This window comes from Pleurodeles waltl, chromosome 11 (assembly GCF_031143425.1).
Source record: "Pleurodeles waltl isolate 20211129_DDA chromosome 11, aPleWal1.hap1.20221129, whole genome shotgun sequence".
NCBI classification, from domain to species: domain Eukaryota; kingdom Metazoa; phylum Chordata; class Amphibia; order Caudata; family Salamandridae; genus Pleurodeles; species Pleurodeles waltl.
Genome location: NC_090450.1, coordinates 324,957,691 through 324,981,271, shown reverse-complemented (window position 1 = coordinate 324,981,271; position 23,581 = coordinate 324,957,691). Strand labels below are relative to the sequence as shown.

General features: G+C 44.1%; 2 protein-coding genes across 8 annotated transcripts in view; one reads left to right on the top strand and one right to left on the bottom strand.

The window, feature by feature from the left end:
* Positions 1-19,906, bottom strand: part of FBXO45 (F-box protein 45) — a 48,839-nt gene extending 28,933 nt beyond the window's left edge. The window contains exons 1-2 of one of the 2 annotated variants that reach the window (XM_069213598.1): positions 19,556-19,635; positions 15,617-15,760 (exon numbers count right to left, since the gene is read on the bottom strand). In XM_069213598.1, the coding sequence (XP_069069699.1) occupies positions 15,617-15,634 (18 nt within the window). In that variant the 5' untranslated portion in view covers positions 15,635-15,760; positions 19,556-19,635. Of the gene's footprint in view, positions 1-15,616; positions 15,761-19,555 lie in introns of both variants that reach the window. The other variant, XM_069213597.1, reaches the window with a different exon arrangement.
* Positions 19,907-19,952: 46 nt separating this feature from the next.
* Positions 19,953-23,581, top strand: part of WDR53 (WD repeat domain 53) — a 167,102-nt gene continuing 163,473 nt past the window's right edge. For 2 of the 6 annotated variants that reach the window (XR_011199402.1, XM_069213588.1), the window contains exon 1: positions 20,038-20,178. Coding sequence is in view for 1 of the 6 variants with exons in the window: in XM_069213592.1 (XP_069069693.1) it covers positions 20,084-20,116 (33 nt within the window). In the remaining 5 variants the exon portion in view is untranslated. Of the gene's footprint in view, positions 20,179-23,581 lie in introns of all 6 variants that reach the window. The other 4 variants (XM_069213591.1, XM_069213589.1, XM_069213592.1 and 1 more) reach the window with 4 other exon arrangements.

Here is a 23,581-nt window from a genome sequence, read left to right as displayed (position 1 = left end):
TGCGTCGGAGCACCGCCCCACCCTCTGCAGGTGAAAGGACTTCTCTGCGCCGAGACTAATGGAGTAAAACGACCACAAATAGAGCGGTGAACTCACTCATGCAAATGCAACCTGTCAAACAAAAGCAAAGCATCCAAGGCACAATCTGCATAGCGAACAAACTCAAAACTTGAAGCAAAAAAACACCTATAGCAGTATGGAGGTACAAGAGACTATCTTTTCTCCAAGCAGGAAAGAAAGAGTAAGCCCCTGAGAGGACGGAGCATATAACTGGACTGTTAGATGGTTTTCATTGGCTGTCAAACATTTGTAGTTTTCTCCCATGGTGTTATGAGAAATGTAGATTTACTTTGAACTTCTGCTAATAACAAAAAGGAAAGAAACATTGAGCATAATCCTCGCCTCCGTTCCTGACAGAGTTGATGAGTGACTGACATGAACCACTGATGAGAGTGGCTAGAGAAGCTAGCTCTTATGCTGGGCAAAAGGCAAATTTAAATATCTGTGTGTAAAAGTAACTCAAACAAAAAAGGGTTTACAAAGAGCCACTGCCTGAATCTGATGGCAGAGATTAGGGAAGATATATGCAGCAATTGATTTTCAACTTCTGGCGGGCATAAACGTGTATATTATCCCTAGGCCTCTGCATTTCTTGCAGTCTCTCACAAATTATTCTAAAACAGGTTTTTGAGACCCTACAATTGAACTGCAGTTTGTTAGGGAGGCAAAACATGAAGACTATATAAGAAACTAATGCATTAATTGGGAGGGCTGGATTGTCCACAGAGATGATTATTAAACTGCCTCACAACTGAGAGGCATTTGGATGGTGGTAGTGGGTCACTGAGAAACAATGGCAACATATGGAGTTGCCATTGGTTTAAGACCATTCATTATGAAGCCTCCTGTAGCATCTTAACCCCTTCACTACCAGGACTTTTTTGCTATATGGGGCAGTTTGCGCTTAGACCCTCATAACTTTGTGTCCACATAAGCTATCCACTCCAAATTTGCGTCCTTTTTTTCCAACATCTTAGGGATTCTAGAGGTACCCAGAGTTGGTGGGTTCCCATGGAGGAGACCAAGAAATTAGCCAAAATACAGCAAAAATGTTGTTTAAAAAAAAAAAAAAAAAAAAAAAAAAGGGAAAAAGGGCTGCAGAAGAAGGCTTGTGGTTTTTCCCTGAACATGGCATCAACAAAGGATTTGCAGTGTTAAATCACCATCTTCCCAGCATTCAGGAACAGGCAGACTTGAATCAGAAACCCCAATATTTCAACACAATTTTGGCATTTTACTGGAACATACCCCATTTTTACTAGTTTTTGTGCTATCAGCCTCCTTCCAGTTAGTGACAGAAATGGGTGTGAAACCAATGCTGGATCCCAGAAATCTAAACATTTCTGAAAAGTAGACAAACTTCTGAATTCAGCAAGGGGTAATTTGCGTAGATCCTACAAGTGTTTCCTACAGAAAATAACAGCTGAAATAAAAAAAATAAAAAATTGGAATTGAGGTGAAAAAAAACAACCATTTTTCTCCACATTTTACTCTAACTTTTTCCTGCAATGTGATATTTTCAAAAGCAATTTACCGTTACGTTTGCTAGACTCTTCTGGTTGCGGGGATATTATACGGCTTGTAGGTTCATGAAGAACTCTAGGTACCCAGAGCCAATAAAGGAGATGCACCTTGCAACAGGTTTTCATTGTACACTGGGCATACAGCAATTAATTTGGTGAAATATAAAAAGTGAGAAATAGGTATCAAGAAAACCTTTGTATTTCCAAAATGGGCACAAGATAAGGTGTTGAGAAGCAGTAGTTATTTGCACATCTCTGAATTCCGGGGTGCCCATACTAGCATGTGAATTACAGGGCATTTCTCAAATAGAAGTAATTTTTTTACATACTGTCTTACATTTGGAAGGAAAAAATGTAGAGAAAGACAAGGGGCAATAACACTTGTTTTGCTATTCTGTGTTCCCATAGGTCTCCCGATAAAAATGGTACCTCACTTGCGTGGGTAGGCCTAATGCTCACAACAGGAAACACAACATGGACACATCATATTTTTACCTTGAAATCTGACATGTTTTTTGCAAAGTGACTAGCTGTAGATTTTGGCCTCTAGCTCAGCGGGCACCTAAGGAAACCTACCAAACCTGCGCCTTTTTTTTTTTTTTCCAAACAAGGCACCTAGGGAAATCCAAGATGGGGTGACTTGTGGGGCTCTGACCAGGATCTCTTACCCAGAATCCTTTGCAAAACTCAAAATTTGGCCAAAATAAACAAACACTTTTTCCTCTCATTTTGTTGACAGAAAGTTCTGGAATCTGAGAGGAGCGACAAATTTCCTTCCACCCATCGTTCTCCCAAATCTCCTGATAAAAATGGTACCTCACTTGTGTGGGTAGGCCTAGCGCCTGCAACAGGATATGCCCCAAAACATAACATGGACACATCACATTTTACCAAAGAAAACAGAGCTGTTTTTTGCAAAGTGCCTAGCTGTGGATTTTGGCCTCTAGCTCAGCCGGCACCTGGGGAAACCTAGAAAACCAGAACATTTTTGAAAACTAGACACCTAGGGGAATCATAGATTGGGTGACAGGGAGCCTCTGACCAGGTTCTGTTACCCAGAATCCTTTGCAAAACTCAAAATTTGGCCAAAGTAAACAAACCCTTTTTCCTCTCATTTCGATGACAGAAAGTTCTGGAATCTGAGAAGAACCACAAATGTCCTTCCACCCAACGTGCCACGAAGTCTCTCAATAAAAATGGTACCTCACTTTTGTGGATAGGCCTACTGCCTGCGAAAGGAAATGCACCAAAACACTATCTGGACACATCAAAATTATCAAATACAAAACTATCTGTTTTTGCTGGGGGGGCACCTGCGTTTTTGGTCCTGGGCTCAGCAGCCATACAGGGAAACCTACCAAACCCAGACATTTCTGAAAACTAGACATCCGAGGGTGTCGAGGGAGGTGTAACTTGAGTGGCTCCCCCAATGTTTTCTTAGCCAGAATCCTCAGCAAACCTCAAATTTAACTAACATTTCAGTGTGGGATCACCGCACAGGGACACATTTCATACCACCCAAAGTTCCCCTCAGTCTCCTGGTAAAAATTATACCTCACTTGTCTAGATGGGCCAAGTGCTTGTGACAGGGAAGAGCCAAAAATATGTTGAAATTGAGGGGGAACCAGAGAGTCCAAAAGGGCAGTTTAAAAAAAAAATAATAATAATAATAATAATAATAATAATAATAATTTTAGGCTGACAAGTGCAGCAGAATTTTTATCAGTATAGAGGAGACAATGCTGGGTGGTAGGAATTTTGTGGATTCCTGCAGATTCCGGAAGGTTCCATCACAAAAATGTGGGGGAAAAAAAAATGTGTGATTGCCAGCAAAGTTGGAGGTTTGCAGGGCATTGTGGGTAAGAAAATGGTGCGGTGTGCTTGAGAAACACACCACCCTGGAATCACCCAGATGTTTAGTTTTCAGATGTGTCTAGGTCTTGTGGATTTCTCTACATGGCAACATCCCAAAGTCCAAAAAGTACAGCCCTCACCATTCCAGGTGGGACGATATTGAGAGTTAGCCAAGCTATCATGGCCCAAAAGTAAAACCAAAAAACAATCAAATGTCCTCTTGCTTGCCGTGGGATACAATGTTTTAGTGTGCGGGGTGGAGAGCTGAAAGACTGCTATCCCCTTCAGTTGGGGTGGGGGCATAACCAGGCCCATATTGGTTGGTAGCCACCACCCCACTATTTTTTTTTTTTATTCCCTGGCATCTAGTAGACTTTCTGCCCCCCCCTCCCCCTGCCCACCCCCCTGGGTGTGGATCAGGGGTAACGGCCCCATCTGCGCACTGGAAGGCAGAACAACTTTGGCCCCATTTATTTGGGGTGGGGGTATGGCCATACCCCCACCCTCTTATTTTGGAGGGGAAAAAAAAATAATCTTCACTGGTCTCTGATGGGCTTTCTGCCCTCCCCCATCCCTGCCCCCCCATCCCCCCAGTGGCAGATCTGGCCAACAGTAATGTGCGCCCATGAGGAGCTACCCTTACCCAAGGGGCTGCCCTCTTAAAGAAAACACACACACACACCAATCCCTGGTGCCTAAGAGGGCAGATCAGCCTAATAGAAATATGCTGATCTGCCCCCAAGGGGAGCAGAAATGGCCTAAAATAAATTTGCCCCCCCAGGGGAGCGACCCTTGCCTAAGGGGTCACTCCCCTCGAGTGAAATTGGCTCAAAAAAATTATCCCTGGCACGTAGAGGTTTTTGCCACAACCTAGGGACAGATCGGCCTAATAACAATAGGCGGATCTGCCCCGCTTGGGCAGAAATGCCCTAAAATAAAATTCCCTCCCCCACCCCACCAGGGAGCCACCCTTGCCTAAGGGGTCGCTCCCCTTGCGTGAATTTGCCTTAAAAAAAAAAAAAAAAAATCCCTAGTGTCCAGTGGTTTCTGCCCCTCTTGGGGGTAGATTGGCCTCATAAAAATAGGCCAATCTGCCTCCAAGGGGGGTCAGAAATGGCCTAAATATAATTTTCCCCAATAGGGGAGCGACCCTTGCCCAAGGGGTCACTCCCCTTATGCCAATGTCTGTTTATGAATAAATCCCTGGTGTCTAGTGGGCATTTCAGCAGCCAGATCACTTCACGATCCGGCTTCTGAAATGCTCTGAGAGACTTCAAAACTTCTCTTTGAAGCCTCTCAGGCCCCCCATCACATGATCGGAAGAGAAATGCAAAGCATTTCCCTTCCGATCGTGCTGGGACCTAAGCTTCCAGCGTGATGGGGAGGTGGCCTCTGATGAGGCGATTTGGGGTGGAGGGGGGGTAAGGGAAGCCCCTCCCTCCGAGCTCATGTCCGAGGATGTAATGTTTACATTCTCGGCACAGGAGGACTGTGCCGGTGGACGTAACCATTACGTCCCCGGCACAGAAGGGGTTAAACAACACAGACTAGCAGTGACATATGTTTTGGGGACTATCTGCCTAATGATGGCTATTTGAGACAATAAAAAATTTTCTAGCTATTGCGTCAATAATTTTCAATTCTATTAAGGACACTGAGGTGAGGATTGTGCTTCTCTTCCTTTACTGACCAAAAAAACAGCAGCCAAAGAGTTAACAGAAAGAAACTACAACTCCCATGAACACTTGTAGTCTAACTCGACCAATCCCAGAGAGACCCCCAGTATAAGAGTCACCATAGCAACAGTTCCTCCTCTTTCTTTGCATCAGACGAATATCTCTTCAGCAAAAAACCAACGTGCAGAGGAACATGAGGTCCAACTAACTGCAAGGAGTGAGACTCAAATCAACCTCCGATCGAAGAATCATTCGCCTTTGTTACCAGTACCTAGAGGTAAAGAAAATGTACCCATAATACCATTTGAAAAGCAGATCACAAGAAAAAAAAAAAGGGGGGGGGGAACAATTTTGACATTTATAAACATCTCATTATCACAAAATGCATTTCAAAATTACTACTTAAGAGACATCATAGCTGTCCATAGAAACGGGTGGGATAATCCTTGCCTCTGTGTCCTTAATAGAATTGAAAATTCTTCATGCGATAGCCAGAAATCTTTTTATTCTATGTCAGGACCAGAGGCTTCGGATTATGCTAGTTTAAAGTTGATCCACCACAGTAGATGCTATATTGACGATAGGTTTGTGATAAAAAAACCTTGAACGTATTGTCCAAGGACCAATCTGCCGCTGCCATATCATCCTCCAATCTGGAGCCCACTCCAAATGACTTAGATGTCATAGCTCCCCTAATGGAATGCGCCCCAAATATAGAAGTATCCATACCAGCCTCACCCAAAAGCCATTTAACTCATCTAGCCAAAGTAGCTGCTCAGACGGGACCATAAGGTTTCTGCAGAGAAGTTAAGAATTGGCCCCCAACATCTCTGCGGCAATCTCGGGTACAACTCTCATAAGTTAAGCATTCAAACATTGTACTACACACAACTTCTGGTTATGGGGAAAAGCCGGATATGAAATACATTTAGATGCCGTTTTTGTGCGTCTAGACATTGTAAACGAGACCCCAGAGGGAGTAAATAGTCTACCTGTCAAGTTCAATGATCTCACGTCTGCATGATATTAGACACAAAAGAACGGTGAGTTTGGTAGAAAGTTGCTTATGCGACAGATCGTCATTGCACGGCCAAGACCTGATAAAACGAAGAACCACATCTACATCCCACAGAACCGAATAGCGTGGTTGAGGAGGCTTCACCATCCGAACACCTCAAAGAATTTTAGAAATCAAAGGATGTTCTCCCACAGGCTTACCGTCCACATGGGGATGGCATGCCGAAATTGCGGAGCTGAAATTATTAACAGTTCTGTAGGCAAGACCCCGAGGAGCCAACTCCAAGAGAAAATTAGCAATCATGGCAATCTGGGCCCCAAAGGGATCAATACTCCTCTCACTGCACCAACTCACCCATCTCCTCCAGGATGCTTCATAGCGCTTATGGGTGGAAGGAGCCCAGGACTGTGACAGGAAGAACATAGCGTCTACTGAGACTCCCAGCACTTGCCAGCGTCTCTGGAAAGTCTCCAAGCCATGAGGCTCAACTGACCCTGAACTACTAGAGGATGGGGAAAACCCAGTGGATCCAGAAGCAAGGATAGGAACAATGGAAGACGAACCGGGGGTTGGGGCTTCACATGATAGGGACATCGCAACTGGAAACCAAGCCTGAGCTTTCCAGAGAGGTGGCACTAAAATTATCTCTGCCATTTGTCTTTTGATTTGAGCAAGAACCCTCTGAATTATTGAGAACGGCGGAAAAGCATAGAGAAGACCCTGTGACCAGTTCTGAAGAAATGCATCCGATCCCATCGCTGCAGGGTCCGGTCTCCAACTGAAAAACTGAGGCAGTTGAGAATTGAGGCGGGATGCAAAAATATCTATTGATCAGGAACCCCATCTCTCTGTGAGATTCTGAAAATTGTTCGTTTCAGCATCCAATCGCTGCCGTCTCTCAGAAAGCGAGAATTCCAATCCGCCACCACATTGGAGCGGCCCAGAATATATTCCGCTATCACCTAGATCTGATTCTGAAGGCAATAATGCCAAAACTCGTTGGCTATCTCTGTTAGCATGTAAGATCTGGTCCCGTCCAGTCGGTTGATGCATCTCACCGCTGATATGTTGTCCATTCGAAGCAGAATGCAACAACTGGCCTTGCTGGGGAAGAGCGACCGAATCGCGAAGGCTCCCGCCAGGAATTCCAAACAAATGATGTGCAGATTCAGCTCTTCTGAGGAACACCGTCCTCCCGTCTCCATTGAGCCACAGCGAGCTCCCCAGCCCCAATGGCTGGCATCCGATTCTATCACTATCTCTGGAGAGGATGCAAAAATGGCCCTGCCGTTCCATGCCTCCATGTGGTTCAGCCACCAAACAATCTCAGTTTTGGCCTCCTCTGATAACGGAATCTGATCCGTATACGCGAGACCCTTGTGGAGGTGCATGATCTTTAGGCGTTGGAGAGCTCGATGAAGCAAAGGACCCGGAATAATCGCCTGAATGGAGGAAACAAGAAGCCCTACCAATCGGGCCAGGATCCGTAATGATATAGTCGGAGAGACAAGGGGTTTCCGTAACTCTTTCTTGATGGAGGTCCGCTTCGCCAATGGTAACTTCAGTTGGGCTTGGACCGAATCCACCAGAAAACCTAAGAATTCTATGCATTGCGATGGGAGAGTTACTAATTTCTCGCTGTTGATCAAAATTCCCAGGAGAATTTGAATCGCCCAATTCAGATGAAGTAAGACTAAATCTCTGGACTGAGTCATGATTAATAAGTCGTTGAGATAAATGATGAGGCGAACGCCTCGTTCTCGAAGAAATTGTGCCACCGGACGCAACAGGTTTGTGAAGCACCACGGGGCGGAAGATAGGCCAAAGGGGAGAACTCGGAATTCGTACCAGCGGTGTCTCCACTGAAATTGAAGGAAACGTCGATGAGGGGAAAAAAATTAATAAATCAGAACCGTAAGGTAAGCTTCCTTGAGGTCCAGACGAACTAACCAGTCCCCTTCTTGAAGGAGATCTCGCAACATATGGATACCCTTCCTCTTGAAATGACGGTAGACTATCCAATGATTGAAATCCCTCAAGTTCAACACGAGGCGAAAACCTCCTCCCTTCTTTTGAACGAGAAAAATAGTACTGACAAACCGTTTGAGTGTGGTTCTGAGAAGACTATGGCTTTTTTGTGAAGGAGACCTTCGATTTCTGTGTCTATAAAAGAACTCTCTGTCTGGGGAAAAAAGGAGAGGGAGAGGGGGGTGGAAAAGAATTCCAGTCTGTAACCATGCACTGTGTGCAGAATTCCAGGATCCTGAGAAATGCGTCCCCAAGCCTGGGCATGACTCTCCAGCCTCCCTCTAAGGAAAACCTCCGTAAAGGGAATAATTCTCACCTGTGGAGGAGTCGCCCTGGGTAAGATCGGAACCTTTTCCTCAGAAACCACGGACCCTGCCCCTTCTGGCTCTGGCGGAATAGAATCCTGAAGACTGGTAGTAACCCCGACCTCCAGGGGCGTAGTTGGTGGAGGTCTTTTGGAAACCTCGGCCTGATGCGTGACCTCAATAGCGTCCAGCCCTGGTAAAAAGGCCACCAGTGAACATTCGCTTCATCAAAGATTGGGCTTTGTCAAGAGCCGTAAAGGTGGACACATACTTGACCAGGTCTTTAACAAATTTGTCCCCGAACCAAAGTCCATTAGCTAAGGATCCAGGTTCCATAGCGGCAAGCTCTGCCAGCTTAGGGTCGATGCGCACCAAGAAAGACTTCCTGCGCTCCATGGACATAGCACAGTTCGCGTTCCCAAGAAGACAAATGGCTCTTTGGGCCCATTCCAACACAGCTTCAGGGTCTAAGGGCGTACTAGTCTCCTTAGCTTGGACTGCCAATTCCAAGATTTTTGTAATGGGTCCTGAAAGGTCTAACATTTTGTCTTGACAACCTTTCCAGGCACGGTCAAGCCCTTTTTTGGGATCCTTAGTGAATTTCTTAAAGAAGGTAGCCACTGTGGGGTCAAGCTCCGGGGTATCCGCCACTTTGCCAGGCAGGGAGGGGCGAGGACACTCAGAGCGTAAGGTACTGCGCACATCCTTATCTAAACCCTTGCGTAGTCTGTCCTGCATATAAAGGGCCAATTCTGCGCAAGGAACCCAAATCGGTCCACCGGGGATGAGTAATATTTTCAGGATCAAATAATAAAATATTTTGCATAGACAAGTCATCCGGTGCAGCGTGTTTAGATTTACGTTTACGCTTGCCCAGTTGAGTGGGTTCAGAGAATTCAGAGTCTGATTGGGAACCTGAAGAATGAGAAAGCTCCTTGTGGGATCCTGAAGGTGGTGGGAAATTATCAGGGGTGGTTAAAAGGCCAGGACCATATTCGTGATCCTTAAGGACTGCAGTTGCCATCTGAGAGAGAAATTCTGCTGAAGATAATGAGTTCAAAGGCATTTTGCAGCTAAAACCACTGTCCTCAGATTGAGGGTCCCTACTCCGTGACCCAGAGGGTGAGGGTCCCATTAGTTCAATATGCCCATATCTGACCAGGGGCGAATAAAATGTTTCAGTGCTTTAATCAAAGCTTGGTTAACTGAGTCCTGTACATGATGCCGAAGGGCCTGTACCAATCTTTCCTCCATCTGTTCTGGGACGGGGCCTTCCACTTCTTCCTGGTAGAATTCATCCTCCACAGCAAAGTAAGCCATGGTAGGATGCAAGATGGAGTACAAGGGATGAGGAACCCCAACAGGTAAAAGAAAACAGAAGGTCTGATCAAAAATATAATCAGAGAGAAAACCTAAGGCCCAATCAAGTGGAGGGAGCACCTGAAATACCTCCTAGGCAAAAGCCTGAACTTTTTTGCGCCCCGTCAGGCGTTCTTAGGGGCAAACAGATGATTTTCCGAACTTGCGCGCCACACACGACTGAGATCAAAAGAGAAACTGATCCCCGATCGTGCGCACGCGGGCAGAGTCAGGAATCATGAAAACAGAGAGCGGACTGCTCCCGCATGCAGCGATCGGCTGGTCTTCCCAGGAAGACCTAAATAAAGTAAGGGATCCGCCGAAATGCAGCACGAGGACCTCGCAGCTGCGGGCGGGGTCCCGAAATGTACAGTATTGGCACACGCGATTGGAAAGAAAGAAATTCCCGCCGGTCACGCAATCGAATTATTCAAACAGTGCGGGACCGCAGAGCGAGTCCAAAAGCCCTCACCACGCGCCGCTCAGTCCCGCTCCCACTCCATGGGCCAATACAAATTTCAATAAATTTCAACAAGTTAGTAAAAACACGTTCATCACTTTCAAGAAATGTAAATATAAGAAACGCGAAGGGCACTTAACACTGGCTGCAGCAGCAAAGAAAGAGGAGAACTGTTGCTATGGTGACTAATACTGGGGGTCTCCCTGGGATTGGTTGAGTTAGAGTACAAGTGTTCATGGGAGTTGTAGTTTCTTTCTGTTAACTCTTTGGCTGCTGTTTTTTGGTCAGTAAAGGAAGAGAAGCATAATCCGAAGCCTCCGATCCTGACATATAATCTAAGATCACTACCTTCCCTTCACACCACACCGGGATTTTGGCCCAGCTCATAAGGAAGAGCAATTTTTTTAACTGAAAGTGGGGAACTGTTGAATGCTGAGAGATCTTTTCAGTAGGGTAAGATTAAGCCTTATGAGATTTACAAAAAAAGACGTTTCACTCTATGAAACAGAAAGATTGTGATACTAGCAGCTGTGTCATTGGGCGTTTTTCCCAAACAATAAGGAGGTGGCCTGAGAGATTTAACGCAGTTTAAAAGATTGATTACTTCTTTCTCCACTAATTAGTGACACATGTCAAATATACATTCTAGGTTGTCTGAGGTACACAATGACCTGATCAGTCTTACATTAACAAATGTTATAACATATTGAGTAAACTTATTCCATTACACCAATGGCAGAAACTTGGTCAGGCTTTTCCAAAGACCATACAAAATATTCAAAATAGTGAAACACGGTACAAGAAAATGTATAATTTGTACAAGATTCAAAGAAAACTGAAAAGTATGAATTTATAGATATGGACAGGATATCTCTCACATTTGTGACAGAGTACCACTCTCCTAAACTAAAAAATCATGCTCTCAGTTTGAAGTATAAACTTAACAGCCTTTGAGATTAAGTTTGCAGGAAAAATGAATAATACACCTTTGTATGGAAATCTGATAAATGCCTAAAAATTTAGCCATTCTCTCCTCAGTGGCTGAGGGATTATGCATATTAAAAATACTTTTTTTTCCCTCAATTGGTGCATTGTCAATCAGTGTGCTTCATTTTTGCGGAATGGCTGATAATGCAATTGTTTCTTTTCTTTGAAAGTTGTAAGTGCTTTTAAAAAAAATGTTCAGTCTTAGGCGCCATATCTATAATCTCCACAGTGGTGTATGGGTGTGAAGAAGGGTTTACTGATTTCATCACTTTGAATTAAAGAAACTCCAACTACCTTACTGGTTTCTTCCCTATCGAGTTGGGGAATTTTTGGTATCTCAGTAGTAAGATAGTGGTATGGAGTCAGAGTACAACCCACTTACCATTAATGTGATAGAGTCACGGACAGATATGAAAGTTGCATTAGAGATGGCAGACCTACAGTCCAGAGGGTAGCTTTGATGTGATGTTAAGATTGGTCATTAAGTTCAGGGAAGATAATTCAGCTGAGAGATTGTTTTGGCAGACTGATCTTTGATTTTGTTTACAGTGTCTTGCTCTGGGGACAGTGGCAACAGGTGTTGTATTATCTGTCTTCACAGATTATTCAAGTGTGTGAAGTATATTAGTGGTGATACGTGTATAGCAATGTGCACAAATGTAACAGTTTTTGTGAATTAGGGATAGAGTGACTATGAAGAGACTAGTGGTAGGATGGAGCAGTAGTAAGTGGTTGTAATGAAGTATGAAGCAAGTAATCACATTAGATGTGATTATTTATGTGTCGGTATAGAAGTAGCTTTGCTTCACATTCTGGTCAAGACTACTTTTATGTATGCATGCATTCTGTCACTTTCTTCCATTCCAAGAAATGTGTTTGGAGGATGTGGCGGGAGTGAAAGGAGGTAAGCTAGTGGTGTCCTAATGAGTTGAACTGGTGGGCACGGTATTGTTCATCCCCAACCATGATAGAAGCAGTCAGGTCCTTGACAGTATCTAGGACCTATGAGGTGCTTTTGCATGCAGCCTGGACTTTGATTTGATACAAAACTTTGTTTTAGGTGTAGTGGTTATCAATTCTTTAAAGAACCACTGAGGCTATTTACCTCGAGAAGCAGATTCGGTACACAACAATCAAATTATGCAGCCATGGGGTATCACTCAATGCAGAGACAGAATGCAGGAGTAAGGCATCACACTGGAGTAAAATGAGTGGATCAGACGACGTCTCATTTGGATGGCAGCACACTGGGGTATGACATCATTTAAGCAAGGTCAGCATAAGTGTGGAAACGTTCCGAAACACAAATGACAATTAGAGACAAAAACATTTGTGTAAAAATTCAATTTAGTTGTAGAAACGCAGGTGCAAAACCATTCTTGATAAAAAGACAGCAAGCGTGTAGATCATATTTAAGGTCACAACCAAGGAGCACGGTAGGAAAATGTACCAATGGGTCAGTGGCATAAAAAAATGGAGGAACCCCCTCCCCCCCACCACTAAGTGCATTGGGGGTCCCAACTGCAGAGTCAGGCAGGAGCTTCCAGCACAGGATACTGCACCCCCACCCCCCTCGCAACGGCCTATGTTACACCAGTGCATTGGGTGTAAAAGGTATACTTCATCATGACAGCACACTAATGTAACAGTCACCCCTTGTGCAACGAGTATGGTGAATTTCTAGGAGCACAAATCACATTTGTCTATACAACCAATTGTAGGTGAAAAATCATTTAAGAGTGCTTTGGTACAAAAGCAGCAGAGTTGTGGTTTCCATTTGGGTGCAAAATTCACATTAGGAGGCAAAATCACCCTAACTGCCGCATCTGCTGTCGTGCAGATACAGAGAGGAGCACAAGCGTGCATCTATTTTATTACAAGCACGGAGGCTCCTATTATGCTATCTTCTCTTGCTTTAATTTGAATAGCAGCCAAGATAAACTACAAATCCCAGCAAATCCAGCTGGGAAACTACTGAAATATGTCATACAGTAGGTAACCAATCAGAGTCATAGGTAAGTATAAACATATTGGCTGAGAGCAACAAGTCCTCTTTTCTTGCTGCTCGCAGTCAAGATAAGTACTATCTTTCTACTCATGTGTTTATATGCCTTTATTATGTTTATTTAGTACTTTCTTTATTACATGCTGTATATATATGTTGTTGTGCGCTTCCTTTTAGCAACCCTTCTCTTTATGGGTCTATTTTATGGCTCTCTTTCTCACCTTATGGTTTGTTGTTAGTTTTTTCTTATCGCGCCCCAACGTTCCAAAGTGAACGCCTGGGGCGCGCTGTGCTCGGCTGAGTCTTTCCTTGTCAGACGCGAGCCGGCATAGCTTCTGACAGCGCGTCAGAACAGCTGATTCTCCTTCGGACAACATCGCGGCTTTGCCGTCACGCTTTCATTAGCGCAACCGCTCTAAAACAACAACAACATTCTTCGGTGAGCCTCTCCCCGGCCCAGCTGTTTCCCGAATTCATTTTTCACCGGCCGGCCACGCATTAATTAGCGCGCCCGTTTCCAGGCTTTTGAAAGCCTCTGACACACGCAGTCAACCGATTTTTTCGTTTACCTGACAGTGTAGTTAGTTAATTCATTTTTTTCTTAGAGTTAGGCTATTTATACATTTAAAGTTCGTAAAAATCTATTGGAATGATTTTAAAACTTTCCTTTACCATGGAAAATTATTCTGAAGACGAAGACGCTCAACAATTTAAAGAGGATTTAGATTCCTTAATTCAGGACTCTGTCCAGAAAGCGGTTTCCTCCTCAATTTCTGATTTTTCCAGGACATTTGAAGCCTCTGTCAAACGTTTAATATCCTCCGCTACCCCTACAAAAACCAGGAAAAGAAAGACAGACAATGTAGATGTTAACTCTGACTCTCTGTCAAAAAACATCCCTAACCAACCGTCCACCTCCAGTATTTCCTGTCCCATGCAGGTCACTAATTTGGGAGATACAGAGGACGATATGGGTGATTCCGACTCTGACAAAGACACGGATAAGGATGATCTAGACATAATGATCTGGTCAGGGCCTGTGGAGAAAAGGCGTAAAACTTCTCTTAATATATTGGGAGAGTCTTCTAAAACCAAATCAAAAAGTTACTTATTGGATTTTGCGGGTCAACCGATGTTTGATCCGTCCCTTATCCGTCACCCTAATTCCACTGAATGGACTCCCTGTGACCATGTCTCTGACTATGTTCTAAAGAATCTTTGTCAACCCTTAGATACATTGGTACGTAATAGACTTAAATCCGAATGCCCTAGACCTTCCCTTCCCAACAACATCACTAATACCCCTGTCATTGACCCAAATATGATAATGTTCTTCTCAAAATTTGGGAAAGATCCCAAGAAAGGTGTTGACAGAGCCTGGACCAACTGCCAAGACAGGTTGCTTGACCTCTCGGGCCCTCTCACCAGGATTCTAGATTTGGCAGAAGAAGCCAGAACGGAAGGCAAGAAAGTTGACCCGGTCATCCTTTCCAATTGGGCCCAACGGGCGATTTGCCTACTTGGCAATACAAACGCCTCAATGGCGCAAGAAAGACACAAATCGATCCCAAACTCAATACTCTCGCCGCTAAGGAGACGAGTCCAGAAGCCAACGGCTTGCTGTTTGGAGATTCTTTCATAAAAGAACTCAGTAAATACGTGCAAACCTTTACCTCTATGGACAAGGCGCAGTCTTCCATGCAAAAGATTTTTCATTCCCGTGTTTTTGGGAGAGCCGGCAAAGGCAGGAGCCGCTTTGCCGGCCGATACACCCAGAGAGGTGCGGTCAACCAGACCAGAGGCTCCGCTTCCTATCAACAGGAGTACAAACCACAGTTCTACCCTCAAAGGTATCGTTCCTTCAGACGTGGCTTCAGATCCAGAGGTTCACAAAACTCAGGTAAGCGTTCCTCTTTATGGTCCATTGTTGGTGGGAGGCCGGATGGCATTATTCATAACAAACTGGCAGTATTTAACCGCAGATCCATGGGTCCTGCAGACAGTCTCAGGCTATCATATAGAACTCTATTCAGCTCCTTTACAACATCATGCTCCAAAACCCCTAATTTTTTCCAAACAACAAGACACTCTTCTCTATCAAGAGATTCATTCTCTAAGTCTCAAGCACGCGATAGAGCCATGTTTCCCTCATCCTTCAGGCTTCACCAGCACGCTTTTTTTGGTCCAAAAAAAGAACAAAAAATGTTGTCCTGTCATAAACCTCAAGTTTTTCAACAAATGTGTGGTTTATCCCCATTTCAAGATGGAGACTATTCTCCATCTTCGAGATTCGTTATTGACAAACGATTGGATGGTTCGTTTAGACTTACAAGATGCTTACCTCTCCATTCCCGTTCATCAATCCTTCAGGAAATTTCTACAATTCCAATGGAAGGACCAATTTTACCGTTTTACGTGCCTTCCTTTTGACCTTTCTTCAGCTCCTTGGTGCTTCACCAAGGTATTAAAGCCGGTGATAACTCACCTAAGAGAACAAGGGGTCAGAATTATAGTATACTTAGACGACTTCTTAATTCTACACCAGGACAGATCTTTACTCACACAACAACAATTAGATAGGTTTGTGTCCCCCCTTCAAAATCTAGGGTTTCTAATAAACAAGGACAAATCCAACCTCATTCCGTCCCATCACATGGAATTTTGGGGGTTTCTCATAGACTCTACCGAGGCTACACTTCATCTTCCGGCTCAAAAGATTTCCCACATAAAGAAGGAAATACACTTGGTTCTCAACAAATCACAACTTACAATCAAAGGTCTGGCCCATATAATCGGCCTTTTAGCATCATCTATTTAAGCCATATTTCCAGGTCCCCTTCACTATCGAGCGCTGCAGCGTCTAAAAATTTGCCATCTCCGCAAAGGTTTCACATATGAGGATTTAATCCTGCTAGATCACGAATCCCGGATCGAACTCCAATGGTGGCTCGGCCACCTAGACGCCTGGAATGGCCGGGCAATATTCTCTACAGCACCAGATCTTGTCTTAGAATCCGATGCAAGTCGGACTGGCTGGGGCGCAAGACGTGCTCAGTTCTCGACTGGAGGTTTATGGTCAACAGAGGAGTCATCTCTGCATATAAACTGTTTAGAGATTCTTGCAGGTTCCTTTGCGATCCAAACCTTTGCCAAAGACAGGGTAAGTTGTTCTATTCTCCTCCGGATGGACAACCTTTCAGCAGTTCGGTATATAAATCACCTTGGGGGTACTTGGTCAAAACCCCTCGCCGAACTAGCAAAAAGTCTTTGGGAATTTTGCCTTCAAAAGCAGATTTCCCTACGAGCAGAATACCTTCCGGGAAACATGAACACAATCGCAGATTGGTGCTCCAGATATCTTCAGGACTCCAGCGATTGGCGTCTTCACCCTTCTATCTTCAACAATCTTTCTTCCAAATTCGGTCCCTTCTCTGTCGATCTCTTTGCCTCTCGTTTAAACTCTCAACTCCCTTGGTTCTACAGTTGGCGGACAGACCCTCTGGCTTTGGCCACCAACGCCTTTCAACAGGACTGGTCCAATCAAACCAACTATGTGTTTCCTCCCTTCATAATGATTCCCAGAGTTTTGGCGCAAGTCCGTCGTCAATCCACCAAAGTGCTTTTGGTTACCCCCCTCTGGCAGGGTCAGCCTTGGTTCCCCTCAGCTCTCGAATTACTTGTAGACCTCCCTGTTCTTCTTCCACTTTTTCCCTCTCTTTTGTTGAATCCACAAGGACAACCTCACGATTTGATACTCAACCACACTCTCCAGTTAGTCGCATGGATGGTTTTGGGTCTGCCTGGAGAACCCTGGGAATTTTGCACGAGGCTGCAAGCTTCATACGTCAAGCCTGGGCTCCCGGCACAACTAAAGCTTACAAGTCAGCCTGGTCAATCTGGAATAATTGGTGTCTGGTCAGGGGTGCCGATCCCGCTTCAGCAGATGTAGTCCTGGTTGTTAATTTTTTTTGCCTCCCTGGCAGCCCAGGGCAAGGCTTATAGAACAGTCAACATGTACAGATCCGCAATTTCCGCGGAACATGACGAATCAATAATAAACCCATTGGCGAGCATCCTCTAATTTGTCGACTGTTAAAAGGGATACGTTTTACCAAACCCCCTTTACCTAAGTACAATACCATGTGGGATGTCAATGTGATCTTACAGTTTCTTTTATCACAACCGTCTAATTCCCCTTTATCCCTAAAATTCCTTTCTGCTAAACTAACTATTCTCCTCTGTCTAGTTTCTCTCAAATGTATTTCTGAACTAATTTAATGTCTGTTTTTTATCCTTATTTCCCGGATCAGGCTAATTTATGTGTAGGAACTTGTTTGAAAGAATATATTTCAAGAACTAGAGATTTGAGAAAGCTTGCCGAAACTCAACTCCTCATCTCATTCAGATCCCCTCATAATCCTGTCACTTCCACTACTTTAGCCCGCTGGGTCAAATGGCTTATGGACCTGGCCGGGATCAACATCTCCCTTTTTGGGGCCCATTCCACCAGAGGAGCTATGGCTTCCAAGGCCTTTCGGGCAGGATTGAGTTTGGGCGACATTCTCAAATCAGCTGATTGGTCAAATGTCTCAACCTTTAGAACCTTTTATTGTAAGCCTGTTTCCCATGTAGCTAATGCTGTTATTTCTATGCTTTGAACTAGCATAATAGGAGCCTCCGTGCTTGTAATAAAATGGAGATTTTCTTAGCTTTAGTGAAAGAAAGTCTTGATTTTATTAAACACACGGAGGCGAGTATTATCCCACCACTATTGTTCTTCTGTTTAACCCTCCCTTTATTCTCAGCAGGTACAGCTACCGCTAATAACCAGACATCCTAAGGTTCTTTCTTCAACCTACCAGCAAACTTTGATGGACATACCTGCTTTGACACAGGAAAGAACTCTACTTCAACACCTTTTCATCCCGGATCTGGATCAAAAGACTGTTCATATAGTATACCGTTTTGAAGCTTTGTTTTCAATTCTATTGGCATGTGCTATTTTATTCCTGATTGTTCCTTTATTCAGAGTGGCTTGACTGCTCTGCAAGAAAAGAGGACTTGTTGCTCTCAGCCAATATGTTTATACTTACCTATGACTCTGATTGGTTACCTACTGTATGACATATTTCAGTAGTTTCCCAGCTGGGTTTGCTGGGATTTGTAGTTTATCTTGGCTGCTATTCAAATTAAAGCAAGAGAAGATAGCATAATACTCGCCTCCGTGTGTTTAATAAAATCAAGACTTTCTTTCACTAAAGCTAAGAAAATCTCCATTGCATGGTATGCATAAGGACACTTTACCATGCGTTGAAATGAGACTCCCTCTTTGGGAGGTAACCTAACAAACCAGAGACTGAAATACCTGATCCAAAATAAAATTGCAACTTTCTTCAAGCAGTGGCTGAAGCGGCCTAGCTGAAAGGAAAACCGTCTTTGTGTGTATCAGATGAGTTCTGGCACACAGCTAAAGCGGTGTCTAAAGAAACCTAAAAGGGAATGGTAGATATGTTGAAACAGCTTCATGACAACAACAGGGGACGGACAGTTGGGCTATCTGATAGGAGCATTCGCCAGCCTACCACAACACATGTTGGTAATTAGCTCGGTATTTGTTCAAAAACAGGCATCACCTTTTTTTTAAGTGTATAACATTATGCTGACATTAATCCTGAGATAGATTGTGATTATGCTCAAGCACCACCTTATCTTTGAAAAAAGCATCAAATGCCAATAATAGCCAGTAGGCCAAGTAACGAAAACTGCGCTATACAACTAATCCTTAATGTAACTTTATGTGGTCGGGCAGAAGAGCAAATACAACCGCAGTACCAAAATAATAAAACACAAACGTGGGTCTTCATACACATTCCTGCACAGATGTTCACGCTAGCTCTGCTTTAGCGGTACCACTGGCACAGTCCACATCTGCTCAGGACATAGCTGCGGCCTGGTGTAATCTCCGCGAAGTGCATGCTTGTTCTCAGTGTCACAAGGAAAATAAATCAACATAACACTACAAAACGTGGTGATTGGCCAATGCAAATTCAATGAGGCAGGCCTCTACACCGAGATGCACAAAGAAAAAAGTGGGGACTCTCCAAGGTCTACGTTATATCACTACGCAAACGTTCAATTTATTTGCTTGAAGAGCACGGAGGTTGCAAACATCCCAAGCTCACGGAACGTCCGTCTCTCATACCCAGCCCTGCTCCATTAACTGCGAAAATTGCCACATGCTGTCTGATTTCCCCGGCCAAGCAGCGTCTAACCCCCTCACCTTGCTCTTGTACGTGTCCAGTCCGCATAGCACGTCTCCCCGCAAAGACTCCTCTCCTAGACACCGGGCACATAGGCCCCGCCACACCTCCCCGTTCTCGTCGCCGTGTAGCAGCCGGTACCACAGTCGGCACACCAGAGAGCATGAGCGTAAATCCGATAGGCCAAGGTAGGAGAATACCAGCTCCAATGCCCGGGGAGGCAGCGGTGCTGTCTGTGCAAGAGGCTCTGGTGCCGCCTCCGCCATCACCGGCCGGGAGGAACGCCAGCACCCCGGGAACCTACCTGTCCCTAGGCTCCCTGAACTGACATACGGTCAACGCTTGCGATAGGGCGGTGCCTCTGTCCGCCCACTCCTATTCATGACCAATGGGAGAACAGTTTTTCTCTTCCCAATCAGAAGACGGACTACTGAAATTCTCTTTTGCTGGCTTTACCAACAAACAATTTAGTCCTTCGTCTTTTCGCGTCTACGTCCTCTCGGTAAGAGTGCACGACGGCCCTTGTCACAGAACAGAGGATAACGCACATGCGTGCTGCTACTGGCTACTTGCATCGCCCGGTGAGGCAGAGAAGCTTTTCCTACTGTGTAGTTTGTGCTGTATCTCTCAAGTCTATTGACAGGTTGGTTGCGTGTCAAATTTAATTGTAGTCAAACTACCAAAGACCATACAACTGATTTTGTATAGAGAATTTATCCCACTTCACGGCCAATGATGACAGGAAGATCTAAGTTATTGTCTCATATCCTCGCGGGATCAGTAACTTTTGCTCTCCGGGTAATTTATTTTGCTTTCTGGGATACGTGGAATAAATGACGTTCCCGACGTTGTCTTTTTGGTCCCCTAGCACTCTTTTTCCAGGGCCACTGCATGGCAGATTGAAGCCCTACTCAGATCTCCAACTACATTGCAAGTCCCGCGTCTTGACTATAAGGAATTTTTCGCGATACTGGGGCCGTCTGGTAACTTGTCATTTCTCAACTTAGTGGCAGGGTCCAATTCTTTAGGAAATATTTATCGCCCAGAGTGGCAAAAGGTCCCTATTTCGGTCTTAGTTTTGGGGGAATGAGGTAGCGCAGAATACACGTAAGTTTACATAGGAACCGGGACTATCAAGGTCGACCTGGATGTCCACTACATTTTTAATGAGAAATAGCCTGGCTCCCAAATTTTGGGAGGCTGAAGGTGTTTGACAGAATTCCATTTTTTTGGAGTCCAGTATTACGGAAGTTTACGTAGTGCCTGTGGGAAAGAACAAATGCCAAGAGGGATTCTCTAAATTCCGTCTGCAGGGCGGTGGAAATGATATTTGTTTGATATAATTCGCAAGCAGACGAAACAGTTTCATTGCGCTGATACTTGATGCTTATTGGTACGCAGCCCAGTGTCGTTCATTTTTCTGACCTGGGGAAGGAAAGGGTCGATTCTCTGCTCGCTGTGGCCATCCTACCATTTGTTTTACTTTGCAGTCCTACGTGCGCTGTGGAGGTTTGTTTCAAATAAAATGATTATTCTTACCCAAAAGCTTTTTGATTGAAATTACACGGATTTAATAGTGTCGGAGTCACAGAGATGTAGGCCAGGTGAGGGGAAGTTGAGAGGACCTTGGGCCAAAAAATTTCTCCTGCTGCCCGGAGTGATCCCAGCTGTTGGTTATCTGGTATCCTGATATTTTGTGGCCCAGCACACACAACAGTTATGCAAGCTTACTGAAACATTGCTTTTAATTGTGGTTTTCAGCCCCAGATTCTAGTTTGTGGTCTGGAAGAGGGCCCCAAGCATGCTCTGTACCACACATGAGACTGCTCTCCAGATCATATACATTAAGTGGTGGTGATAGAAACCCATTTTTAAGTTCTGTCTAACGACAACTTTAAGCTGTCTTTTTTTCTATGTTCAATTGTGTAAAGTGGGCTTCCGGTCAGCCCGTTGTTTATCGTGATTGATTGACAATTGACATTGAAATTGTTGTCAATTTCAATGTTTGAGTCCTATTTACTGGGTTTTCTCCTGTTTGACCCTCCCCTACAGCGTAGCTTTTTACCGTCATTTTGACTGGATACTTTGTGTCCTCTAAGGCTCACGTCAGGGATCTACATTTTGCTTTTTCTTTGAACACTCCATGGTAGTGAATGTGTTTTCTTGTCTATCTGTCCCTTGTGCTGCTTCCTCACATCACAGGCCTGTACTGTCAGTGTTGCCCCCCTCCCACTCATTTCCTCCACAAATCACTGCAGGAGATATATTTTTGCTATGGCTTGATTAAAGAGCTGATGTTATTGAAATTATTTTGTTTTATCTCTTGCATTGCACATTTTGCATGAATGCCCAAATCTTGGCACACAAAAGCAGCAGGGGGTGGGTGTGTTTCTGACTCACAGCAGCAAGAGATGTTCCTTCTCCCGGTCCTATCTGGCTGCTCCCTGGGTTGCTAGAGATCAATTGGCCTGAGTATTTGGGCCAGTTTCTGTGCAAAGTAAATTAAACTGTGGCACATATGTTTTCTTTACGTTCTGACACTTACTTATTCATGGTCTCATACAGCTGTTAGTTTCTTTTAAATATCGGTGTTATTTTTAAGCTGGATTTTGTGCAACAGACCTGTTCAGTTTCTTACGTGAAAATCATTTAAAAATCAATCCTGCTGTTTATAAAGATTGAGAATGTTAAATTTAATGTTTAGTTTTGAGTGCCTTAAGATAAGTGTTAGCAGTCTATTCGGTTTTCTAACCTTATTTTCTTTTACCTTCTTTAATTCAGTGGTTGACAAACAAGCATTGGCAAAGCCAATACATTGTCACTTACATTACAACACCAATTGGCTTTGCTCGTACTATTGTTTTCTTCTCACTTCTCAGTGCACTTCTTGTCTTCTCACATTACACACCCCACGTGTCTCGCCTTTTACACCGCTGGCATATACCATTTTTTAGCCCGGGCGCTTTGAAAGCTACAGTATACATTATGACTAGGGCTTCTGGTTTTATGTTTTTTTATTTTTTGGCCATGTTATTGGTATTTATCCTCATTTATTTAACTGATAAACATGCACTCATACTTTGCTGCTGTTTTGCTTCACTCATGACTGATCTGAAACACTCATGCACTGACAAAAATCTCTGGAATGTGCTTCTTAGTCCAAAGAAAACATTTATTATTTTACTTCGCAAGGTTCGTAAAAGGAGATTAGCATGCTGTAAGCACACGTTTTAAAAATGGTCACAGCAATGAAATGAAAACGTACAAATGATTCTCCACTGCAATATACACAGCAAATATATGTATCTATATTATAATGCAAAGCAGATAATGAATTAAAAAAATTATGCATCCTCATGAGGCAAGGGCACAACTGCTTTATCTCCTTCCTATTCAGCGTCAGATCGGCAGGTCCCAGAATCGATAGAGGAGAGAGAGAGAGAGATCAATTATCCTCACGGGAAGGATGACACACACCAGCGTCCTCGGTGTGCATGAGATCTGAAAACACTCTCAGTCCCCGGTCCATCTGTCTTTAGCCTCTTATACTTTGAGCAACAAGAGAGGAAAATTCTAGAACCTCCCTCTCACTGCAGAAGTTTATTTATTCAAAAAATACTGATTGCTTTAGGCAAGCTTTGAAAATAACACGTCGGGGCTTGGCCACAATCCCAAGGTGCAACTTCAAAACATGACCGTTCCCTGCTGTCTTTGTACATTCTTATCAGTCTAAGCCCTTGGTGGGAAAGAACACAAAAAATAAAAACATGAACACATTGTACAACGTGGAAAACTACTTGCAGCTTTTTAAGTGGCAATGGCTAATGCTAAAGCAAAGTCAATAGGCAAAATGAATCTGGTGGTCACTAATGTGACGTGTGCTGCTAAGCTAAGTGCAACATGGAGTCAGTGGTCAAACCTCGCATATCATTACAGCTGCCTATTGCGTTTTAGCAAACTAAGCGGCCAAATATAGTGAAAGACTACACCCACACGTAAACATCAGCATTATAATACACAAATATGTTAACAAACCCTTATTTAGG